Source organism: Sparus aurata, chromosome 21 (assembly GCF_900880675.1).
Source record: "Sparus aurata chromosome 21, fSpaAur1.1, whole genome shotgun sequence".
Taxonomy (NCBI): Eukaryota; Metazoa; Chordata; class Actinopteri; order Spariformes; family Sparidae; genus Sparus; species Sparus aurata.
In genome coordinates, this window is record NC_044207.1 from 11140887 (window position 1) to 11162961 (window position 22075).

At 41.5% G+C, this 22075-nt stretch overlaps 2 protein-coding genes and 1 long non-coding RNA gene across 7 annotated transcripts; 2 read left to right on the forward strand and 1 right to left on the reverse strand.

The window, feature by feature from the left end:
• Positions 1–205: 205 nt before the first annotated feature.
• Positions 206–9812, forward strand: LOC115573414 (transferrin receptor protein 1-like). Of its 3 annotated transcripts, none has more exons than XM_030404201.1 (16): positions 206–353; positions 820–997; positions 1433–1616; positions 1772–2117; positions 2234–2329; positions 3603–3742; positions 3904–4055; positions 4143–4262; positions 4427–4512; positions 4617–4680; positions 5603–5670; positions 5834–5901; positions 6086–6179; positions 6325–6546; positions 7618–7776; positions 8104–9812. In XM_030404201.1, the coding sequence occupies exons 2-16, from the start codon at positions 823–825 to the stop codon at positions 8347–8349; spliced, it is 2220 nt and encodes a 739-aa protein (XP_030260061.1). In that variant the 5' UTR covers positions 206–353; positions 820–822; the 3' UTR covers positions 8350–9812. The 3 variants fall into 3 exon arrangements, with proteins under 3 accessions (XP_030260061.1, XP_030260060.1, XP_030260059.1); XM_030404200.1 differs by having other exon boundaries at positions 216–353; positions 775–997; XM_030404199.1 differs by having other exon boundaries at positions 234–353; positions 757–997.
• Positions 9813–10758: 946 nt separating this feature from the next.
• LOC115573415 (uncharacterized) lies at positions 10759–12054 on the reverse strand. Of its 2 annotated transcripts, XR_003982270.1 has the most exons (3): positions 11681–12050; positions 11433–11602; positions 10759–11151 (listed from the first exon to the last, which is right to left on the reverse strand). It is a non-coding gene; the product is annotated as an uncharacterized LOC115573415 (long non-coding RNA). The 2 variants fall into 2 exon arrangements; XR_003982269.1 differs by having other exon boundaries at positions 10759–11602; positions 11681–12054.
• On the forward strand, positions 11990–22075 carry LOC115573413 (transferrin receptor protein 1-like). 2 transcript variants are annotated; one of them, XM_030404198.1, is made up of 16 exons: positions 11990–12085; positions 12547–12724; positions 13160–13343; positions 13498–13843; positions 13983–14078; positions 15360–15499; positions 15661–15812; positions 15900–16019; positions 16184–16269; positions 16368–16431; positions 17334–17401; positions 17565–17638; positions 17820–17913; positions 18060–18281; positions 20763–20921; positions 21591–21853. In XM_030404198.1, the coding sequence occupies exons 2-16, from the start codon at positions 12550–12552 to the stop codon at positions 21834–21836; spliced, it is 2226 nt and encodes a 741-aa protein (XP_030260058.1). In that variant the 5' UTR covers positions 11990–12085; positions 12547–12549; the 3' UTR covers positions 21837–21853. The 2 variants fall into 2 exon arrangements, with proteins under 2 accessions (XP_030260058.1, XP_030260057.1); XM_030404197.1 differs by lacking the exon at positions 11990–12085 and having other exon boundaries at positions 12475–12724; positions 21591–22075.

Here is a 22075-nt window from a genome sequence, read left to right on the forward strand (position 1 = left end):
TCGTACAGGGTACGTATGACATCCTATCTCATGAGGCCAGAGCATTCTTGACTTCTAGATATTTCTTGCACACATATCATACACTCAGTACTTAATATTTATCTGGTGCCTGGCAAGCAGCACAACCACGTAACTGTCTGACAACGCCACGCCCTGATGGTGGGCAGAGGGGACCCCTCAGTTTTCCTTTATATGTAGTGTGGCTATCTGTGGCATCTCCCAATCATTTATCACTTCCTGATATCAGTCATGTGACCCTGTAGGGTGTGTGAGTGTTGCCACTGAGTGTCAGACTTCCTGCCCAAATCCCCACATTTAACTAAGATAAAGGCAGCTCTCAGAAAGCAACTGTTGTAAGTTCATTTAATTATGCACTTTTTCACATTCTTGTTTACTGCATATCACGGTATTTATTAATATGAACGTGATCATATCGGCATACGACGAGGCTGTGCCCTTCTAGATTGTGTACTTTGTTAGAAACCGTAGTCCATTTGCCAGTTGTAAACTCTTTGGCTTTAATTTAAACATCCACTAATTTAAAGTATGGCTTAATAAAAAGTGGCACAAAAAATGTTCTGCTGATGTTGGAACATTTAAAAATCAATGTTCACATCCATAATTTCTTATTCTGTGTAATCTCAAGCAAGTCATAATTTTACAAAAATACTTTATTAGATTCAATTTTATGCCCTGCATTAATAGGTGTCAAAAATGTATGTTCTTAACTAAAAGAATGATCCTTTTCGTTTCCTGATTGTTATGTTATTACAGTTTAATGGGGAGCCACACTCCTACACTTTTTTCAACCTGACCCAGAACATGGAAGGTGATAAAGGCCAGGTGGAGATGAAGCTGTCGTCCGACATGGATGAGGAGGTTGGAGGAAATGGCAGTCACAACTCCAACCCTAAACCCTACGTGGCTCAGAAGCTCGGACGCACCCAAAAGAACCTCTGCCTCATGGCAGCCGCCACCCTCCTGTTCTTCATCATCGGTAAGACGGGGTTGTGGAATGGAAAAGCTGGCTTTGTATTAAGTTTGATGCACTCTAAAATATGAGGAGATCCTCAGGGGTCACTCATCAGACCACTACTTCTTAATCTGTATTGGTGGGCGTTCCATTAGACAGTACATCTTTCCCCACCTACCTCAGACGTAATCTAGAAATTAGTTACAGCTCAACCAGGATAATGCTTTTCTACTACGCCAGGCATAGTAGTAGAAGTATCTCAGGTGGTGTAAGGTGTGCATACTGCACGGCACAGTCTTTGTCTCTTGATGATACAGAATTTCAAATTGCTGATTGTGTGGTTCAAGCTGTAACTGGATGCCTTTTAGTCCTTGGATGTGTCCTCTCTACCTCGCTGTAAGTGCAATTGTTCCTGTATGCCTCTGGTTATTCCTCGTTTAAAACCACTGCTGATTTCAGGGTACTTGATTGGCTTCCTGGTTCATCGCCAGAAGGAAGTGGCTCCAACATGTGCACCCTCCGTGAGCGCTTTTCAAGAACCTCCTGTCCATGAGACAGGCGCTGCCCCCCTCATGGACTGGGACGATGTGAAGAAGCTCTTTGCTGATAAAATCTCTCCATCCAAATTTGAATCCGTGTTGAGGTCAGTATAAACCCCCCACAGAATCTGCAGTAAGGCATTTCTTACCAAAATGACTATTCTTGGAAAATAGTGTGTATATTTTTATTGCAAAGTTAGTCAATTTGTCCTGCTTCCCTTTTTCCTTCCCCTTCACGGCTTATTTTCCTCTACCATAGTGAGTTTACCAGTGCTGACCATCGAGCTGGTTCACCGGGTGATAAAGCTCTGGCTATCAAAGTGATCACCAAGTTTAAAACGTACGGCATGGACACCTGGAGTGATGAGCTCTTTGTGAAGGTTCAGGACCCCCCGGCTTCTGGCTACAACAAATTTGTTTTCAAGGGGACTGAGCAGCGTCCTACAGGATTCCTGTCCTACAGTGCAACTGGAAAAGTGAACGGTACTGTCTTGTATGCATACTACGGGCAGGAAAGTGACTTCATATTGCTGCGGGACAAGAATATAAACCTGACTGGCAGAGTCCTGCTGGTCAGAGCTGGTAAAATCAGCTTTGCTGAGAAGGTAGGTGGTTTCAGTAAGGATCCCAGCATAACTTCATGTCATGTCATGTCTTATAAAGTATTTTGTTATTAACAGTAATTGAGAAGTGATTTCCCTGACTTTTTTTTCTCTTACAGGTAGCCAATGCTGCCCAAATGAATGCTGCTGCTGTGTTGATCTACCCAGACCCCACCGATTACCCTATTGGAGACACCACTGAGCTTTTTGGACATGTGAGTGTGGAATGTTTAGAGGAATAATGCTGGAACACATTTAGTTTGTGCAGTGTACTGATGATATTAGATAGAGATGAGTGAGCTGTTCAACCAACAGAATTATCTGTATCCACACTCGAAATGGTCTTAAGCCAGAAATGGGGGCTAACTGGAAGGTGTTATTTTAAGCCCGATATGGTTTGATCAGAAGTTGCTATATTGATTAATTATGAGAAAACTATTTCCCAAACAGCCTGAAAATACAGTTTCAGATTAATGTTTTTGATCACAAATATTTAAAGCTAAGAGACTTTCATCTTTTATTGATTCTTTGTTCTCCTCTAGACAAAAGATGACTGTGGTGAAACACAGTAAACTTTGTTTCAGTGCCGTATTGTACCTCCAGACTACAGGGCAGCTTCATTCCTCAGGCTGTGAGACCTCTCATTTCATCTTTGTAAAAAGTACATTATATGTACCTGATATTTGTTTCAGATGAGTACTTGCTCAACCCTACTATTAAAGGTGCAGTATGTCAGAATGACTACCTGTTGAATTTATACTGCCAACAAACAGGTGCAGCATATCACCAGAATAACTGCTAACTGTATTGCTGTTACCTAGTTAGCTTATTTAGCAGGGCAGCTAGCTGAACTTCCAGTGGAGTGATGGTGTTTGGGCCCCTTGATCAGGAGCTTTGGACCAAGGTTTTCTAGCACAAGGCTAACTGGTTAGCATGTTAACTTCAGTAGATATCACTGCAACACAAATACATCTTTGAGAAAATGTATTAATTATCTGTCTTCATAATCTGTTGATTTTGTTTTTAAACTTCATATTGCTTCTTTTTTAAATGCATCAAACAACTTGATGCATGCTTGCCTGCCTGCATAGGAGCATGACGGAAAACAAATTCCTGCAGATAGTTTCACGTTTTTCTGTCTGCTGTGGAGAATGTAGCAGTGCGACAGCAAAGATAAGGAAAGAGGAAGACTGCGAGCTGTTTAAACCATAGTGTTAAACAATGCAGGTCCACATATAAAATAAAAAACTTTGCAAATGTTTCATGAGTAAGAACATGTGTTTGACATTTATGCTACCAACTGAGCCTTTAAACTGATAATGAAATAAATACAATAATTTAGTTAATTTCAGATGTAGAAGTTTGAGGGTGAGGCTGCAGGGAGGAAATGCACAAGAAAACGAAAACTTTCCAAATGTCAGCGTTGAATCAACGCTCCTCTGCAAATGTTGTAAAACTACATCTTACCCTCCTGTGTGTCTCCCATAGGTCCACATGGGTTCGGGGGATCCCTACACCCCAGGCTTCCCCTCCTTCAACCACACCCAGTATCCACCTGTCAAATCTTCAGGCCTGCCAAAAATCTTGGCTCAGACCATCACAGCAGCCATGGGTACCAGCATTCTGAGGTAAGGCTCACTGACACTGCAGATCAACTGACACACGGCAGATTATGATAAATACTTGGCCATTTCTGTCACTTTCAAATCTTCCTCTTGCACTGTGATTGTCTACAGTTGGCTTTGTAGCGGCTTACATAGTGTTGATGCGTATTGTCTGCATCCCACAGGCAGCTCGGGGGTCAGAATGTCCCGCAAACATGGGGAGGAATCAACAGACTGGGAGACGAGAGCGATCTTATAACTTTGGAAGTCAACAACGTTCTCGTTGAGAAGGAGATACATAATGTCTTCGGGGTCATTAAAGGCTTTGTGGATGCAGGTACAACAAAATGTTTGTTGAACAAGAGACACTGCGATCAGGAACTCGTAGTGAAAAGAATATGAGTGAATCTGAGTTTTATTTTAGATCGATATGTGGTTATCGGAGCCCAGAGGGATGCTTGGGGTCCAGGTTTTGCTTCGTCCACCGTCGGCACCAGCGTCCTTGTGGAGCTAGCCCGGTCCATCTCTGACATGGTGAAGAATGGTGAGTCTAAGGTGGCAGCTGATGAGTAGTTTTAAATACAAATTGACTAAAATGATAATGAAGTCATCATGTAGTCATTGGACGCAACAAGTTGTGGTCGCAGGATATGCTCAGTCTTCTCTATGCTGTTTTTTGTTAAAATGCATTTATTATCCCTTTGTCAGATGGATTCAAACCAAGGAGAAGCATTGTGTTTGCCAGCTGGAGCGCTGGAGAATATGGGAGTGTTGGCGCCACCGAGTGGCTGGAGGTGAGAGTAGCACAATGAAGTTGATACTCCCTTATACTGTTTAAACTTTGATTGGTTTCAGCACTCTTCCTTAATTTTGTTAATGTGTATTTTTGTATATCCAGGGTTATCTTACTTCTCTGAACATGAAAGCCTTCTCCTACATCAACCTGGATGGAGTTGTTGGAGGTATTTACTTCAGGTTTCATGCTAAACTCTAAATCAGTCTCCTAAATATTTAACTAAACTACTTTCTATACCTACTAGGCCTGTCACTACTTTATGTTGGACAACATATTGTCCAATAAATGATCACATAAAATAACACTGTCCTTTAAGAACATTTTATGACACTGATATATTGATATTATAATAGCATAACAATGCAATCGCATCATGTCAAAGAGCAATGAACTTTTCATTGTTGATAGTCAGATAGTTCGCAAGTCGATCCACTTTGTGTTTAGTATTTGTTGTAAATATACAAATATTTTATTTTACATACTAACACCTGTGTACTGCCTTAAAGTTTTTCCAGAACACACCGTGCTATTATACCATTATTTTCTCAGTGTTTGTTTTTGCTGCTTCTATTTTCTCTGATCAGAGTTTGCTTGTCTTACCTCAACGTGTTTAAGCCTGTCATGACCTGAATGTACCTAGTTATGACTTGTTTCACTAAGTAAAAGGAAAAAATATGAAAGAAAATATAAAATAAATATCTTAACCTGCTGGCATTTTCAAGTGCTGCTTGGTACTGCACATGTGCAAATCTAAACAGATATGAGACGCAAGCAAGATGGCTAAGTTTCTTTGTGTGAGATGCTAAATTTCTCACCCAACATTTTATTTTACCCACTCTGGGCAGTTAATATAATTGAGTCCTGATGTGACGCAAATATTAGAATATCCTTAACAACTCAAACCCAAAATTAAACCACATAACCAAAACAATAAATAAAATGTTAAATTTAAGGAATCCTAGGCATCATGTTAGCTAAAATGTTAGCGACATCTCTGTAAACAAGCAGTAGGTCAGCACAACAACTAATTCCTTGATATAGTATCATTTGATTTTCCATAATAACTCCATGGAAATCTTCTTTTGCAGGTCGAAATGGGTTCAAAGTTGCAGCCAGTCCGTTGATGCATAGCCTGATCGAGGGCGCTCTGAAGAAGGTAAATCAACAGCCGGGGGGCTGTCAGTCAGTCAGTCAGTCAGTCAGTCAGACTTTAGAGCACATTTAATACAAACCTGCAGTGTTGTCATGAGTAATAAAGTATAATGCTTTGTTTGTGAAGGTTACAGCATAACTTACATATACAATTGTCTTCTCCTTAGGTGAGCACCCTCAACAAGGCTGTGTCTCTCTTTACTCAGTTTGGAAGGAACAGCCGGGAATCAAATGTGTAAGTCTGACTGGGCTGTTGCATCTAGTCTGTGTTCATACGTCAACATGACAACCAAGTTTTTCTCCCCAGTATTCCAGCCACAGCTGGAATGTATAGGATAGCTGTCACTTTCATGTTGGGTGAAAGCTCACAACCTAATCTTGTCGTCTAAAGCTCTATCTTTTATGCGTTTGTTTTCCAGATATGAGGATCTGAAGATGGATAACGCTGCATATCCTTTCCTCGCCTTCTCTGGCATCCCCTCAGTCTCCTTTAGGTTCACCTCTGGTAGTTCAGTAAGTAATATTCTTGTATTTTCAGTAAAATAAATCGATTTTCAGCCAGTTATCAGAACCCAGGACAGCGATGTACATCGAGCCATTAAAGCTTGTTTCATCCTGGGACAAATCATTCCTAACACACCGTGGGTTTCCTTCTCAGGAGTACCCATTCTTTGGCACAATGCTGGACACGCCGGACAGGCTGAAATCACTCACGTCTGGTGATGTAACGCGGCTGGCTGAAATAGCATCCCAATTCGCAGGTCACATAGCACTGAGGCTGGTCCACAATCACCTGCTGGGGATGAACCTGACGAGGTACAACGACATGATCCGTACTCACGTGTACTGGATCAACAAGAGACTGAAGGACGTGAGGAGGGTGAGTTCCAGTGTTGCTCATGCTGAGTCAGACTGTGGCAGTGTTAGGTTTGTTGCCTCGGAGTCTGCATGTTCATGACCTGTCTGTCTGAATAGAAATAAAGAATCAACATATGAATAAACTCTCGGTTGATCTTCTGGCTTTTTAAAGTAGCAGCTCACCGGTGTTGAAGTGTAAAATAACCATAGCAAGTAGATAGTGGTCAGTATAAAATAACCACGGTTAGTAAATAGTGACTAATGGTGACTGATAATAACTGTTATAATGGTAAAAGTAAGAAATGAAGGGTAATAAAGTGTTGAATAAGAGTTGCTGAAACATACTACTGGGTACCAACTGACTGAAAAGTGCATCTACTGATTAAAGCTGCTGTAGTCAGATGATGTGAATTGTGAAAATGTAACCACAAATCCAAGAATTAAGTCATATAACCAAATATGTAACACTTTTATTAAGTTTGAAAATACAGTGCAAAGAGTGATCAGTTATACTGAGATGCATCAAGAAGGGGACTGTGTTATCAGAAAGCCTTAAGGCCTGAGTTTGTAAGAGCCAGCGATAGGGACACAGGGAGAGCACCTACTTAAAAAAACAAAGCGAGACAAAGAGCAACTGGTCGACATGCAGTTCTGCACGTACGCCAGTCGTTGCGTAGTTGCAATAGATTTTCCATTGTGAAATAGCAGTGTCAGCAGAAATAAAGAAGAATAGGGAGTGGTTGAGACCATGGCGTCCGAGAAGGACACTCCCAGTTTTTTTGTGTTTAAAAACAGGGTGCTCAGGGCTTTGAATCTTGGGTCAATTTGTTTTTTTTTTCACAGATTTTGTCTGTGTCTGATCTTGCTCTTTTTTGCCAGCAAATAAAGTTCTATTACTCTCAGCCTTGAAGACTCCTGGTGACTGTTTTGATCTCTGAAATCTTTTGGACCAACCGAGAAAAGAGAAGTCGATATACGCCAGTGTTCAATAGATTTTGTCCATGTTTTTGTCCAGCTTGTAACCCAGATGTTCTTAGAAGAGTTGTTATCCAGAACACTTACTGACCCCCATGGATGCTATTTATGCTTCCAGATGCAGCCCCAGCTGCTTCCCAAGGACCTGACTATGCAGTGGTTTTTCTCGGCCTCCGGCGCGTACGACCGCGCTGCTCACCAACTGGCGGAAGATGTTATGAACAGCAACCTGGACGACATCGAGATGTGCCGCATCATTAATGACCGCATCATGGCTGTAAGACCACCTCAACTTTGCACATCTTTGAGATGATTAATTGATGCACATTCTGTGGTTCTACACTCCAGTTGAACTCAGAACTCAGAACCCAGAATTGTAGCGGTATAAATCTTAAGCAGTCTCTAGATTAAATGCAATTCTTGAGTGTAAAGTAGCTTTTCTGGCTTTTTTAATTAACAGGTAGCGCTTTATGAAGTACCACAGGGCACCTGGACATATCTCATATTTTTTAGATAAAAAAATAAAAAAACTCCCTTTATCTGAATCATCAAAGAAAAACAGATGGCAAATTTACTTCTTTCCATCATCTTCTTGTTTCTTCAGGTGGAAAGGAACTTCCTGTCTCCCTACGTGTCCCCCAGAGAGAGTCCTTTCCGTCACATCCTGCTGGGTTCGGGGCCTCACACTCTCAAAGCTCTGTCCAGCCACCTCGACGCCCTCAAGGCCGGCAACCCCGGGGCAGACGCCGACCTGTTCCGCAACCAGTTCGCCCTGGCCACCTGGACAGTTCAGAGCTGTGCCAACTCACTAGCAGGGGACATCTGGTCTTTGGCTTTGATGGAAACTTAATAGTAATATCCCCCCCACCTCCCTTGATCATGGTTTGGCCCTCTAATCACAACCGGCAGTATGAAAACCAGTTCGCTGTGGTAATTAACAAAAGCAAAAAAAAACTTAACTGACACTGGATTGGTCTTTGAGTGAAGACCATTACACATATCACACCCTGGATAATGTTCCCAGAACACTTGTGTCAGCATCGCTCCCTTGGTCCATGCACACGTCTCGTCCTGAAGCCATTATTGGGAGCAGTGTCTTCCATAATGTGAAACAAGAAGAAGGTAGTTTTTGCCTACCAGTGTGTGTCCGTATCGGAGGCAGTGCCCTCCATATTACACTGTAGGAGTGGTTGTTTTTATTATCGGGAACAGTGTTTCCCATAATGTGTAAATATACAGTACATCGCTGCACCATGCACATGTTGTCTGCGTCTTTTGGACCCTTTTATGATGTTTCCATGCTGATATGTCCTCTGCAGTTTCCTCTGAGGCCTGCAGACGTCTGAATGACAGGGATGAGCTTTAACATCTGCTCTGAGAAGTGAGGCTAAGAGGCTGCAGGTCTGGGTTTCTTTTGAGCTGTTTGTGTCATTTTAATCAAACGCTGATAATGTGTTATCTTTTCTTTGGGCTTCATATGGAACTGATGTTGGCAGTCTTTTGCTTTTAAAAGAAGAAAAAAAGTCACAAACATGTTTGGGACCACTGGTTACAGCAGCATTGACCAGGATTTCCAGTGAAGACCACCACTCTGCAAAATGTTTTAATGAAAGTACATGCTGCTTTCTATTTCGATGTGTTCATTCATTCTTAAAGAGATTTCCTTGTGCCTTTTTTGTTTCATGAGTGCTTCATAGAGCTGAGTTTGTATGTGCAGTACAGTGCTGAAAGAGGTTTCAGTTGATGTGTATTTGGCTTGTTTTTAGTTTTGATGTTTCTGATCTGTTAGAATCTAAAGTTACTGGTTCAAAAGCCTGTAATGCTACAATACCCTGTAGAAGAAGTTACCACAAGATGAACATTATTTAAAAAAACAAAGGATTTAAAAAATTACAATGCGAATGTTACAGTAGACTTCTCTTAGCTAATCTGGTCACTTGTTTTCAATATCTCTGTACGAAAACCTCCTGGTGTTACGCCTCAGTGGCAAAACATTAATTTTAGATTGGTAAGCGGTCAGGCGTACCTTGCCTGAGTGATTGACCTGATCTATTGGGTTATACTGAGGCAGGAAATAGAAGTTGGTTTTCTGATATTGGCATCTTGCAGAGAACTTGCAAAAAATGTGTCTTTACTGATTGGATGAAGATGAAGGAAATTATCTGCAAAATTGGTTGTTTCAAAATTCTGACAATGTGGATAAGGAATGTCCTTTGAAATTGTTTTAAAAACAACAATGTGTTTTTTTTTCTCAAACTGTACATGTTTTTTTAGCTTTACATTTTTGTTGCTGCAATAAACAATCACGTCACAGCTGCTGAGTCCTGGTATGATTATTATTTCACAGTATCTGCATCTGTTCTCCGCCTCTAGAATGACATGACTTTACATTATAAATGAAAATAGACGTGGAGGGTTGTTGTATTCTGTACACTAAATGAAAGGCTCATATGGAAAATAAGTCATTTAGTCACTTGTCCTGTAAACATCCCTTTCTGCAATGATATCCATGCAGTTACAACCTCTGACCTCTATTACTCTCCAAGCAAACATCTTTGTCACAATGGAGCGATGACTGCTGCATAAGATATTATATCAGCATCTGGATGTTCTGTGCTGATTTTTTTTAGATGAATTGCATTGAAGTAGTTTATAAAACACAATCATGTAGGGACAAAATAACAGCACATCTGTCTGCACGATGAGATGCCATGTTAATCATGTCGAGTCTCCCCAATGTTCAGATCACCATACATGGTTATCCGTTTAACAGCAAAAAGATACTGCAGAGCTCCTCACCCTCTGGCCTAGTGAGGAATAGAAGACACTAAATCTACTACAATAAGTCTGCTCTCCTACGAGTTTACACGGACATTCAGCTTTGGTCTGTCGGAGATCTGTTCACTCGACATATCTACAGCAGCTCTGGACTGCGTAGTTTGCAAAGATCGTGAGAGATATAAACTCAGAGCAGATGTCACTATGTCGTCATCCATACCTTTTTGGGCCTGGTGGTCGTACAGGGTACATATGACATCCTATCTCATGAGGCCAGAGCATTCTTGACTTCTAGATATTTCTTGCACACATATCATACACTCAGTGCTTAATATTTATCTGGTGCCTGGCAAGCAGCACAACCACGTAACTGTCTGACAACGCCACCCCCTGATGGTGGGCAGAGGGGACCCCTCAGTTTTTGTAGTGTGGCTATCTGTTATCTTCCCCGCAACAGGGACAGTTGACAATGAGGCAAATATGTATAAAAAAGTAACACATTTATTACAATTAGTATAAATACCAAACATTCAGTATAAAAGCAATAAGTCTGGGATGTCATGAATAGAATGTTTTAAAAGATAACTGGTTGGAACTCCTCACTCAGGAAAAGGTCGGACTGGCACGAGCAAAGATCACTCTTCCTTAAGAGGCCCCTGGAGAGACCGGAAACAAGAGACAGCAAACCCAACACCGGGACACACATGCAACACAGCAAACACTAAACACATAAAATATCAATACACCACTACAGTATATCACACCCTGTTGCGGTTATAGGTATACTACACACCACTACAGTGTCTTACCTGTGTGGTCACCCCGAGGAGAGGAGCAGTACACCCGTGCGAATCCGGCCTTATACAGAGACAGCCTAAGAAGAGAGCACATGTAAGAGAGGAGAACAACCAGCATCAGCGCATTTAAATTAATTCACTCAGAATTACAACTGACAATTGGCCCCAGAAACACACAAAGACAAAAGAAAGAAAAAGAACCAAAACAAGTTGAATTCACAAAGACCTATGATTTAACAACAAAACAGTGGCTGGCCTGGTCCTTTCTCTAAGAGAGAAATAAAACACATTAGTTGCCAGCCTAGTTTAACACCACAGCATATTCAACCTTTAACATAATCAATAAATATAGGCCTACTTGGCAGGTATTCTCAATTGTCCCACATTGCAGTAACTATGCAGGTGTAGTTGAACATTCCAAGTGCAGCATATCTCCACAGCTGGAGTCACAATGTGATGATCCCGTCAATATGAAAAGGCCATGCAGTGGTCTGTGTTCTCCGCAAGGAGCAAACACACTAGATTATCCTGATAAAATGGAATAAATAAGTATTAAACCTATGTTTTAGCAACTGAACCGACATATACCTAAATGACCCCCCATACCTGCATGTGAGGCGAACCCAGCTCAGCTGTGCAGAGTTAGCTGGAAGAACAAAGAGAGACTGAGTGGCATCTCCCAAACATTTATCACTTCCGGGGCGCCGTGTAGCTCAGTGGGTAGAGCGCACATCCCATGTGCCGAAGCCCTGCAATGGACCTGGGTTCTACTCCCGGCCTGGGTCCCTTTGCTGCGTGTCACTCCCCCTCTCTCTCTCCCTGTTTCTTGTCATATCTTCAGCTGTACTATCAATAAGGCCAAAAAAAAGAAAAAACAATTATCACTTCCTGATTTCAGTCATGTGATCATGAGACATCATGTGACCCTGCAGGGTGTGTGAGTGTGTCAGACTTCCTGCCCAAATCCCCACAATTAACTAAGATAAAGGCAGCTCTCAGAAAGCGACTGTTGTAAGTTCATTTAATTATACACTTATTCACATTCTTGTTTAATGCATATTATTTATTTATATGAACGTGATCATATCGGCATACGACGAGGCTGTGCCCTTCTAGATTGTGTACTTTGTTAGAAACCGTAGTCCATTTGCCAGTTGTAAACTCTTTGGCTTTAATTTACACATCCACTAATTTAAAGTATGGCTTAATAAAAAGTGGCACAAAAAATGTACTGCTGATGTTGGAACATTTAAAAATCAATGTTCACATCCATAATTTCTTATTCTGTGTAATCTCAAGCAAGTCATAATTTTACAAAAATACTCTATTAGATTCAATTTTATGCCCTGCATTAATAGGTGTCAAAAATGTATGTTCTTAACTAAAAGAATGATCCTTTTCGTTTCCTGATTGTTATGTTATTACAATTTAACGGGGAGCCACACTCCTACACTTTTTTCAACCTGACCCAGAACATGGAAGGTGATAAAGGCCAGGTGGAGATGAAGCTGTCGTCCGACATGGATGAGGAGGTTGGAGGAAATGGCAGTCACAACTCCAACCCTAAACCCTACGTGGCTCAGAAGCTCGGACGCACCTCAAAGAACCTCTGCCTCATGGCAGCCGCCACCCTCCTGTTCTTCATCATCGGTAAGACGGGGTTGTGGAATGGAAAAGCTGGCTTTGTATAAAGTTTGATGCACTCTAAAATATGAGGAGATCCTCAGGGGTCACTCATCAGACCACTACTTCTTAATCTGTATTGGTGGGCGTTCCATTAGACAGTACATCTTTCCCCACCTACCTCAGACGTAATCTAGAAATTAGTTACAGCTCAACCAGGATAATGCTTTTCTACTACGCCAGGCTTAGTAGTAGAAGTATCTCAGGTGGTGTAAGGTGTGCATACTGCACGGCACAGTCTTTGTCTCTTGATGATACAGAATTTTAAATTGCTGATTGTGTGGTTCAAGCTGTAACTGGATGCCTTTTAGGCCTTGGATGTGTCCTCTCTACCTCGCTGTAAGTGCAATTGTTCCTGTATGTGTCTGGTTATTCCTTGTTTAAAACCACTGCTGATTTCAGGTTACTCGATTGGCTTCCTGGTTCATCGCAAAAAGGATGTGGCTCCAACATGTGCACCCTCCGTGAGCGCTTTTCAAGAACCTCCTGTCCATGAGACAGGCGCTGCCCCCCTCATGGACTGGGACGATGTGAAGAAGCTCTTCGCTGATAAAATCTCTCCATCCAAATTTGAATCCGTGTTGAGGTCAGTATAAACCCCCCACAGAATCTGCAGTAAGGCATTTCTTACCAAAATGATATTCTTGGAAAATAGTGTGTTTTTTTTTTATTGCAAAGTTAGTCAATTTGTCCTGCTTCCCTTTTTTTTCCTCTTCACGGCTTATTTTCCTCTACTGTAGTGAGTTTACCAGTGCTGACCATCGAGCTGGTTCACCGGGTGATAAAGCTCTGGCTATCAAAGTGATCACCAAGTTTAAAACGTACGGCATGGACACCTGGAGTGATGAGCTCTTTGTGAAGGTTCAGGACCCCCCGGCTTCTGGCTACAACAAATTTGTTTTCAAGGGGACTGAGCAGCGTCCTACAGGATTCCTGTCCTACAGTGCAACTGGAAAAGTGAACGGTACTGTCTTGTATGCATACTACGGGCAGGAAAGTGACTTCATATTGCTGCGGGACAAGAATATCAACCTGACTGGCAGAGTCCTGCTGGTCAGAGCTGGTAAAATCAGCTTTGCTGAGAAGGTAGGTGGTTTCAGTAAGGATCCCAGCATAACTTTAATATTACTGTTACAGTTTTTGTAACGTATGTGACTTCTTATAAAGTATTTTGTTATTAACAGTAATTGAGAAGTGATTTCCCTGACTTTTTTTTCTCTTACAGGTAGCCAATGCTGCCAAAATGAATGCTGCTGCTGTGTTGATCTACCCAGACCCCACTGATTACCCTATTGGAGACACCACTGAGCTTTTTGGACATGTGAGTGTGGAATGTTTAGAGGAATAATGCTGGAACACATTTAGTTTGTGCAGTGTACTGATGATATTAGATAGAGATGAATGAGCTGTTCAACCAACAGAATTATCTGTATCCACACTCGAAATGGTCTTAAGCCAGAAATGGGGGCTAACTGAAAGGTGTTAATTTGAGCCCGATATGGTTTGATCAGAAGTTGCTATATCGATTAATTATGAGAAAACTATTCCCCAAACAGCCTGAAAATACAGTTTCAGATTAATGTTTTTGATCACAAATATTTAAAGCTGAGAGACTTTCATCTTTTATTGATTCTTTGTTCTCCTCTAGAAAAAAGATGACTGTGGTGAAACACAGTAAACTTTGTTTCAGTGCTGTACTGTACCTCCAGACTACAGGGCAGCTTCATTCCTCAGGCTGTGAGACCTCTCATTTCATCTTTGTAAAAAGTACATTATATGTACCTGATATTTGTTTCAGATGAAGACTTGCTCAACCCTATTATTAAAGGTGCAGTATGTCAGAATGGCTACCTGTTGAATTTATACTGCCAACAAACAGGTGCAGCATATCACCAGAATAACTGCTAACTGTATTGCTGTTACCTAGTTAGCTTATTTAGCAGGGCAGCTAGCTGAACTTCCAGTGGAGTGATGGTGTTTGGGCCCCTTGATCAGGAGCTTTGGACCAAGGTTTTCTAGCACAAGCCTAGCTGGTTAGCATGCTAACTTCAGTAGATATCGCTGCAACACAAATACATCTTTGAGAAAATGTATTAATTATCTGTCTTCATAATCTGTTGATTTTGTTTTTAAACTTCATATTGCTTCTTTTTTAAATGCATCAAACAACTTGATGCATGCTCGCCTGCCTGCATAGGAGCATGACGGAAAACAAATTCCTGCAGATAGTTTCACGTTTTTCTGTCTGCTGTGGAGAATGTAGCAGTGCGACAGCAAAGATAAGGAAAGAGGAAGACTGCGAGCTGTTTAAACCATAGTGTTAAACAATGCAGGTCCACATATTAGATAAAAAACTTTGCAAATGTTTCATGAGTAAGAACATGTGTTTGACATTTATGCTACCAACTGAGCCTTTAAACTGATAATGAAATAAATACAATAATTTAGTTAATTTCAGATGTAGAAGTTTGAGGGTGAGGCTGCAGGGAGGAAATGCACAAGAAAACGAAAACTTTCCAAATGTCAGCGTTGAATCAACGCTCCTCTGCAAATGTTGTAATACTACATCTTTGAATCTTACCCTCCTGTTTGTCTCCCATAGGTCCACATGGGTTCGGGGGATCCCTACACCCCAGGCTTCCCCTCCTTCAACCACACCCAGTATCCACCTGTCAAATCTTCAGGCCTGCCAAAAATCTTGGCTCAGACCATCACAGCAGCCATGGGTACCAGCATTCTGAGGTAAGGCTCACTGACACTGCAGATCACCTGACACACGGCAGATTATGATAAATACTTGGCCATTTCTGTCACTTTCAAATCTTCCTCTTGCACTGTGATTGTCTACAGTTGGCTTTGTAGCGGCTTACATAGTGTTGATGCGTATTGTCTGCATCCCACAGGCAGCTCGGGGGTCAGAATGTCCCGCAAACATGGGGAGGAATCAACAGACTGGGAGACGAGAGCGATCTTATAACTTTGGAAGTCAACAACGTTCTCGTTGAGAAGGAGATACATAATGTCTTCGGGGTCATTAAAGGCTTTGTGGATGCAGGTACAACAAAATGTTTGTTAAACAAGAAACACTGCGATCAGGAACTCGTAGTGAAAAGAATATGAGTGAATCTGAGTTTTATTTTAGATCGATATGTGGTTATCGGAGCCCAGAGGGATGCTTGGGGTCCAGGTTTTGCTTCGTCCACTGTCGGCACCAGCATCCTTGTGGAGCTGGCCCGGTCCATCTCTGACATGGTGAAGAATGGTGAGTCTAAGGTGGCAGCTGATGAGTAGTTTTGAATACAAATTGACTAAAATGATAATGAAGTCATCATGTAGTCATTGGACGCAAAAGGTTGTGGTTGCAGGATATGCTCAGTCTTCTCTATGCTGTTTTTTGTTAAAATGCATTTATTATCCCTTTGTCAGATGGATTCAAACCAAGGAGAAGCATTGTGTTTGCCAGCTGGAGCGCTGGAGAATATGGGAGTGTTGGCGCCACCGAGTGGCTGGAGGTAAGAGTAGCACAATGAAGTTGATGTTGACTGTTCAAACTTTGATTGGTTTCAGCACTCTTCCTTAATTTTGTTAATGTATCTTTTCGTATATCCAGGGTTATCTTACTTCTCTGAACATGAAGGCCTTCTCCTACATCAACCTGGATGGAGTTGTTGGAGGTATTTACTTCAGGTTTCATGCAAAACTCTAAATCAGTCTCCTAAATATTTAACTAAACTACTTTCTATACCTACTAGGCACTAGTCACTACTTTATGTTGGACAACATATTGTCCAATAAATGATCACATAAAATAACACTGTTCTTTAAGAACATTTTATGACACTGATATATTGATATTATAATAGCATAACAATGCAATCGCATCATGTCAAAGAGCAATGAACTTTTCATTGTTGATAGTCAGATAGTTCGCAAGTCGATCCACTTTGTGTTTCGTATTTGTTGTAAACATACTAATATTTTATTTTACATAGAACACACCGTGCTATTATTTTGCCAGTGTTTGTTTGTTTTTTGCTGCTTCTATTTTCTCTGATCAGAGTTTGCTTGTCTTACCTCAACGTGTTTAGGCCTGTCATGACCTGAATGTACCTAGTTATGACTTGTTTCACTAAGTAAAAGGAAAAAAATATAAAAGAAAATATAAAATAAATATCTTAACCTGCTGCCATTTTCAAGTGCTGCTTGGTACTGCACATGTGCAAATCTAAACAGATATGAGACGCAAGCAAGATGGCTAAGTTTCTTTGTGTGAGTTGCTAAATTTCTCGCCTAACATTTCATTCTACCCACTCTGGGCAGTTAAAATAGTTGAGCCCTGATTTGAAACAAATATTAGAATATCCTTAAAAACCCAAACTGAAAATTAACCCACACAACCAAAACAAAAAATAAAATGTGAAAAAGTCTTTATAATTGTAAGAAATCCTGTGCATCATGTTAGCTAAAATATTAGTGACATCTCTGTAAACAAGCAGTAGGTCAGCACAACAACTAATTCCTTGATATGGCATCATTTGATTCTCCACAATAACTCCATAGAAATCTTCTTATGCAGGTCGAAATGGGTTTAAAGTTGCAGCCAGTCCGTTGATGCATAGCCTGATCGAGGGCGCTCTGAAGAAGGTAAATCAACAGCCGGGGGGCTGTCAGTCAGTCAGTCAGTCAGTCAGTCAGACTTTAGAGCACATTTAATACAAACCTGCAGTGTTGTCATGAGAAATAAAGTATAATGCTTTGTTTGTGAAAGTTACAGTGTAACGTACATATACAATTGTCTTCTCCTTAGGTGAGCACCCTCAACAAGGCTGTGTCTCTCTTTACTCAGTTTGGAAGTGGTAGGGACAGCTGGGAATCAAATGTGTAAGTCTGACTGGGCTGTGACTAGTCTGTGTTCATACGTCACCATGACAACAAAGTTTTTCTCCCCAGTATTCCAGCCACAGCTGGAATGTATAGGATAGCTGTCACTTTCATGTTGGGTGAAAGCTCACAACCTAATCTTGTCGTCTAAAGCTCTATCTTTTATGCGTTTGTTTTCCAGATATGAGGATCTGAAGATGGATAACGCTGCATATCCTTTCCTCGCCTTCTCTGGCATCCCCTCAGTCTCCTTTAGGTTCACCCCTGGTAATTCAGTAAGTAATCTTCTTGTATTTTCAGTAAAATAAATGTCTTTTTCAGCCAGTTATCAGAACCCAGGACAATAATGTACATCGAGCCATTAAAGCTTGTTTCATCCTGGGACAAATCATTCCTAACACACCGTGGGTTTCCTTCTCAGGAGTACCCATTCTTTGGCACAATGCTGGACACGCCGGACAGGCTGAAATCACTCACGTCTGGTGATGTAACGCGGCTGGCTGAAATAGCATCCCAATTCACAGGTCACATAGCACTGAGGCTGGTCCACCATCACGTGCTGGGGATGAACCTGACGAGGTACAACGACATGATCCGTACTCACGTGTTCCGGATCAACAAGAGACTGAAGGACGTGAGGAGGGTGAGTTCCAGTATTGCTCATGCTGACTCAGACTGTGGCAGTGTTAGGTTTGTTGCCTCGGAGTCTGCATGTTCATGACCTGTCTGTCTGAATAGAAATAAAGAATCAACATATGAATAAACTCTCGGTTGATCTTCTGGCTTTTTAAAGTAGCAGCTCACCGGTGTTGTTGTGTAAAATAACCATAGCAAGTAGATAGTGGTCAGTATAAAATAACCACGGTTAGTAAATAGTGACTAATGGTGACTGATAATAACTGTTATAATGGTAAAAGTAAGAAATGAAGGGTAATAAAGTGTTGAATAAGAGTTGCTGAAACATACTACTGGGCACCAACTGACTGAAAAGTGCATCTACTGATTAAAGCTGCTGTAGTCAGATGATGTGAATTCCAAGAATTAAGCCATACTAGTGCAGTGCCCGTAAGAAAAATGTATTCCTATAGAAAAGTGGGAGGTTAAGTAGCTTTTTCATGGATGGCCAAATAAGGCTGTGTTTGAAGGTGGGACGTCAGGGATATTTAGGTTTGTTGTGAAATCTGATATTCCAGGGTATAATTGGCTGTTTTTGACTATTTTTGATTTTGCCATTATATTTCATCTTAAAAGCTCTTTACTGTTTAGAAAAAGTTAGATTTTTTTACTGTGAAAACTACAAATATGTTTAACAAACCTTTTTTTTTTTTTTTTTTTACTTATAATGCAAATATAAATTGTTGTTTATCTAAATGTGTGCATACATTTAAAAAATTTACAAAAATATATGTAACTATTTACATTTAAATGCAGGCAATACTCAGGTCTGCCTGTGCTCCTTCCAGCTGAATGAAGAGCTGCATCGCCTGCTCCACATTCAGCTTCTCCTCATTATTCTGACTCATTAAACAAAAAAACGACTCCACTACTCACTAAACACACTACACCAAACACTACATAACACACTAACTACACACTCCAAACACGCTAAATGTCACAAATCTCTCAACTCACACACACACCAACCGTCGTTGCATGTCAATCATCCGCCCAGGTCCCTCCCACAACTTCCTGTTCCTCAACAACCAAACTTGCTGCTTGGACACTTTCGTGACAAAAGCCCGTTTTTACCGTTTCTTCCTGCACCAGACACAAAGCAAACGTGACGGCAATGTTCGCGAAAAAGCGTGGCGGACATTATTTACTCTAGGTCCGGTTTTGGACGTGCCGATGCTTCCAGTCCGTCGACTCGGGAGGTGGGCCGTGTAGCTAGCGGCTAGAAGCTAGCCGCTAGCTAGCAGCTAGCTACACACGAACATCCACAGATTCCGATTCCACTTTGTTGTCCGCGCGTCTCCGGATCTCCTCAGACCCGAACAGACTCAGTCCGGACTCGTTTGATCTCATTAATCCACAACAGTCAGTTTAGATGCACAGAACAGAACAGAACGGGACCGAACCGCTGGCAAAATCCCGGTCCAGCTCGCACCGCTGCAGGTACAAATCTGCTTGTTTCTTAAGGTGGGGGGTCGCGGTGGGCTCTGCAGTGATTGGCTCTGGTGCGCGCGTGGCCACGGTGTGCAGTGATTGGCTCTGGTGCGCACGTGACTGTAGTGGCTCCGGTGGACATGCTCGTGGAATTTGCAAAGCATTTATGAAATAATTTATTCACGGTATCATTGCAGTCCAAACAAATGCTTAGTTGCACACCCTTGAACCACGCAGCAGCCATGTTGAAACTCTCAGGTCAGTCTGATCCTGATCCGCAGAGATATTTGAGGAATACACACACACACACACACACACAGAAAGACAGACAGAGGTTATTTGCTTTTATAGAGAGATAACCAAACATGTAACACTTTTATTAAGTTTGAAAATACAGTGCAAAGAGTGATCAGTTATACTGAGATGCATCAAGATGGGGACTGTGTTATCAGAAAGCCTGAAGGCCTGAGTTTGTAAGAGCCAGCGATAGGGACACAGGGAGAGCACCTACTTAAAAAAACCCAAAGCGAGGCAAAGAGCAACTGGTCGACATGCAGTTCTGCACGTACGCCAGTCGTTGCGTAGTTGCAATAGATTTTCCATAGAAATATGGGAATTTTCCATAGTGAAATAGCAGTGTCAGCAGAAATAAAAAATAGGGAGTGGTTGAGACCATGGCGTCCGAGAGGACACTCCCAGTTTTTTTGTGTTTAAAAATAGGGTGCTCAGGACTTTGAATCTTGGGTCATTTTGTTTGTTTTTTTCACAGATTTTGTCTGTGTCTGATCTTGCTCTTTTTTGCCAGCAAATAAAGTTATATTGCTCTCAGCCTTGAAGACTCCTGGTGATTTTTTGATCTCTGAAATCTTTTGGACCAACCAAGAAAAGAGAAGTCGATATACGACAGTGTTCAATAGATTTTGTCCATGTTTTTGTCCAGTTTGTAACCCAGATGTTCTTAGATGAGTTGTTATCCAGAACACTTACTGACCCCCATGGATGCTATTTATGCTTCCAGATGCAGCCCCAGCTGCTTCCCAAGGACCTGACTATGCAGTGGTTTATCTCGGCCATGGGCACGTACGGCCGTGCTGCTCACCAACTGGCGGAAGACGTTACAAACAGCAACCTGGACGACATCGAGATGTGCCGCATCATTAATGACCGCATCATGGCTGTAAGTCCACCTCAACTTTGCACATCTTTGAGATGATTAATTGATGCACATTCTGTGGTTCTACACTCCAGTTGAACTCTAAGCATCCCAGAATTGTAGCAGTATAAATCTTAAGCAGTCTCTAGATTAAAAGCAATTCTTGGGTGTTGGGTGACTTGATTCACCACTGATTCTTATTTCAAAATAGTTCTTGATTCTTCTGTTTTCCGTTGCTCACTCCAGCATAATGTTTGCCAAACTGGTGTTCTTTATGCAATATGAAACGCAACTGGAGATCAAAATAAATGATCATCAAGTCAGGACTTTGGTTGGAATGTACTGAATACAAATCCAGTTTTATTTTAGCTTTTACAACATATGCTTGAATTAAGATTACAACTCAAAAGTTCAATGAACAAGTTACAAACGTCCGTGTTTTTTTAATCTATAAAAGACAATATGATCATATTACCAAAGCTGTGTTCAGTCTCATCAGAATGCACTTATAGTAGCTTTTCTGGCTTTTTAAATTAACAGCAGGTTGCAATGTATGAAGTACCGCAGGGCACCTGGACATATCTCAGCTTTTTTAATCCAGAGTTAGTCAAAGAAAAAACTCCCTTTATCTGAATCATCAAAGAAAAACAGATGGCAAATTTACTTCTTTCCATCATCTTCTTGTTTCTTCAGGTGGAAAGAAACTTCCTGTCTCCCTACGTGTCCCCCAGAGAGAGTCCTTTCCGTCACATCCTGCTGGGTTCGGGGCCTCACACTCTCAAAGCTCTGTCCAGCCACCTCGACGCCCTCAAGGCCGACGACCCCGTGGCAGACGCCGACCTGTTCTGCAACCAGTTCGCCCTGGCCACCTGGACCGTTCAGAGCTGTGCCAACTCACTAGCAGGGGACATCTGGTCTTTGGCTTTGATGGAAACTTAATAGTAATATCCCCCCCACCTCCCTTGTTCATGGTTTGGCCCTCTTATCACAACCGGCAGTATGAAAACCAGTTGGCCAGTTTCCTTTTGTTTTTTTATTGAGGGATTGATGAAAGTGAAGCCGTTTCTTTCTTTTTTTTGCTCCAAGTCTTTTTATTGATACTAGTGCATTGCCCGTAGGAAGAATGTATTCCTATAGAAAAGTGGGAGGTTAAGTAGCTTTTTCATTGATGGCCAAAT

Excerpts from the sequence above, each read along its gene's own strand:
- LOC115573413 (XM_030404197.1), top strand. The coding sequence starts at position 12,490 with ATGTTATTACAATTTAACGGGGAGCCACACTCCTACACTTTTTTCAAC. Across the intron at positions 16,270-16,367 it reads GCGCCACCGAGTGGCTGGAG|GGTTATCTTACTTCTCTGAA; the intron begins GTAAGAGTAGCA and ends TCGTATATCCAG. Across the intron at positions 17,639-17,819 it reads GACAGCTGGGAATCAAATGT|ATATGAGGATCTGAAGATGG; the intron begins GTAAGTCTGACT and ends TTTGTTTTCCAG.
- LOC115573414 (XM_030404199.1), top strand. The coding sequence starts at position 763 with ATGTTATTACAGTTTAATGGGGAGCCACACTCCTACACTTTTTTCAAC. Across the intron at positions 2,330-3,602 it reads CCACTGAGCTTTTTGGACAT|GTCCACATGGGTTCGGGGGA; the intron begins GTGAGTGTGGAA and ends TGTCTCCCATAG. Across the intron at positions 3,743-3,903 it reads ATGGGTACCAGCATTCTGAG|GCAGCTCGGGGGTCAGAATG; the intron begins GTAAGGCTCACT and ends TGCATCCCACAG.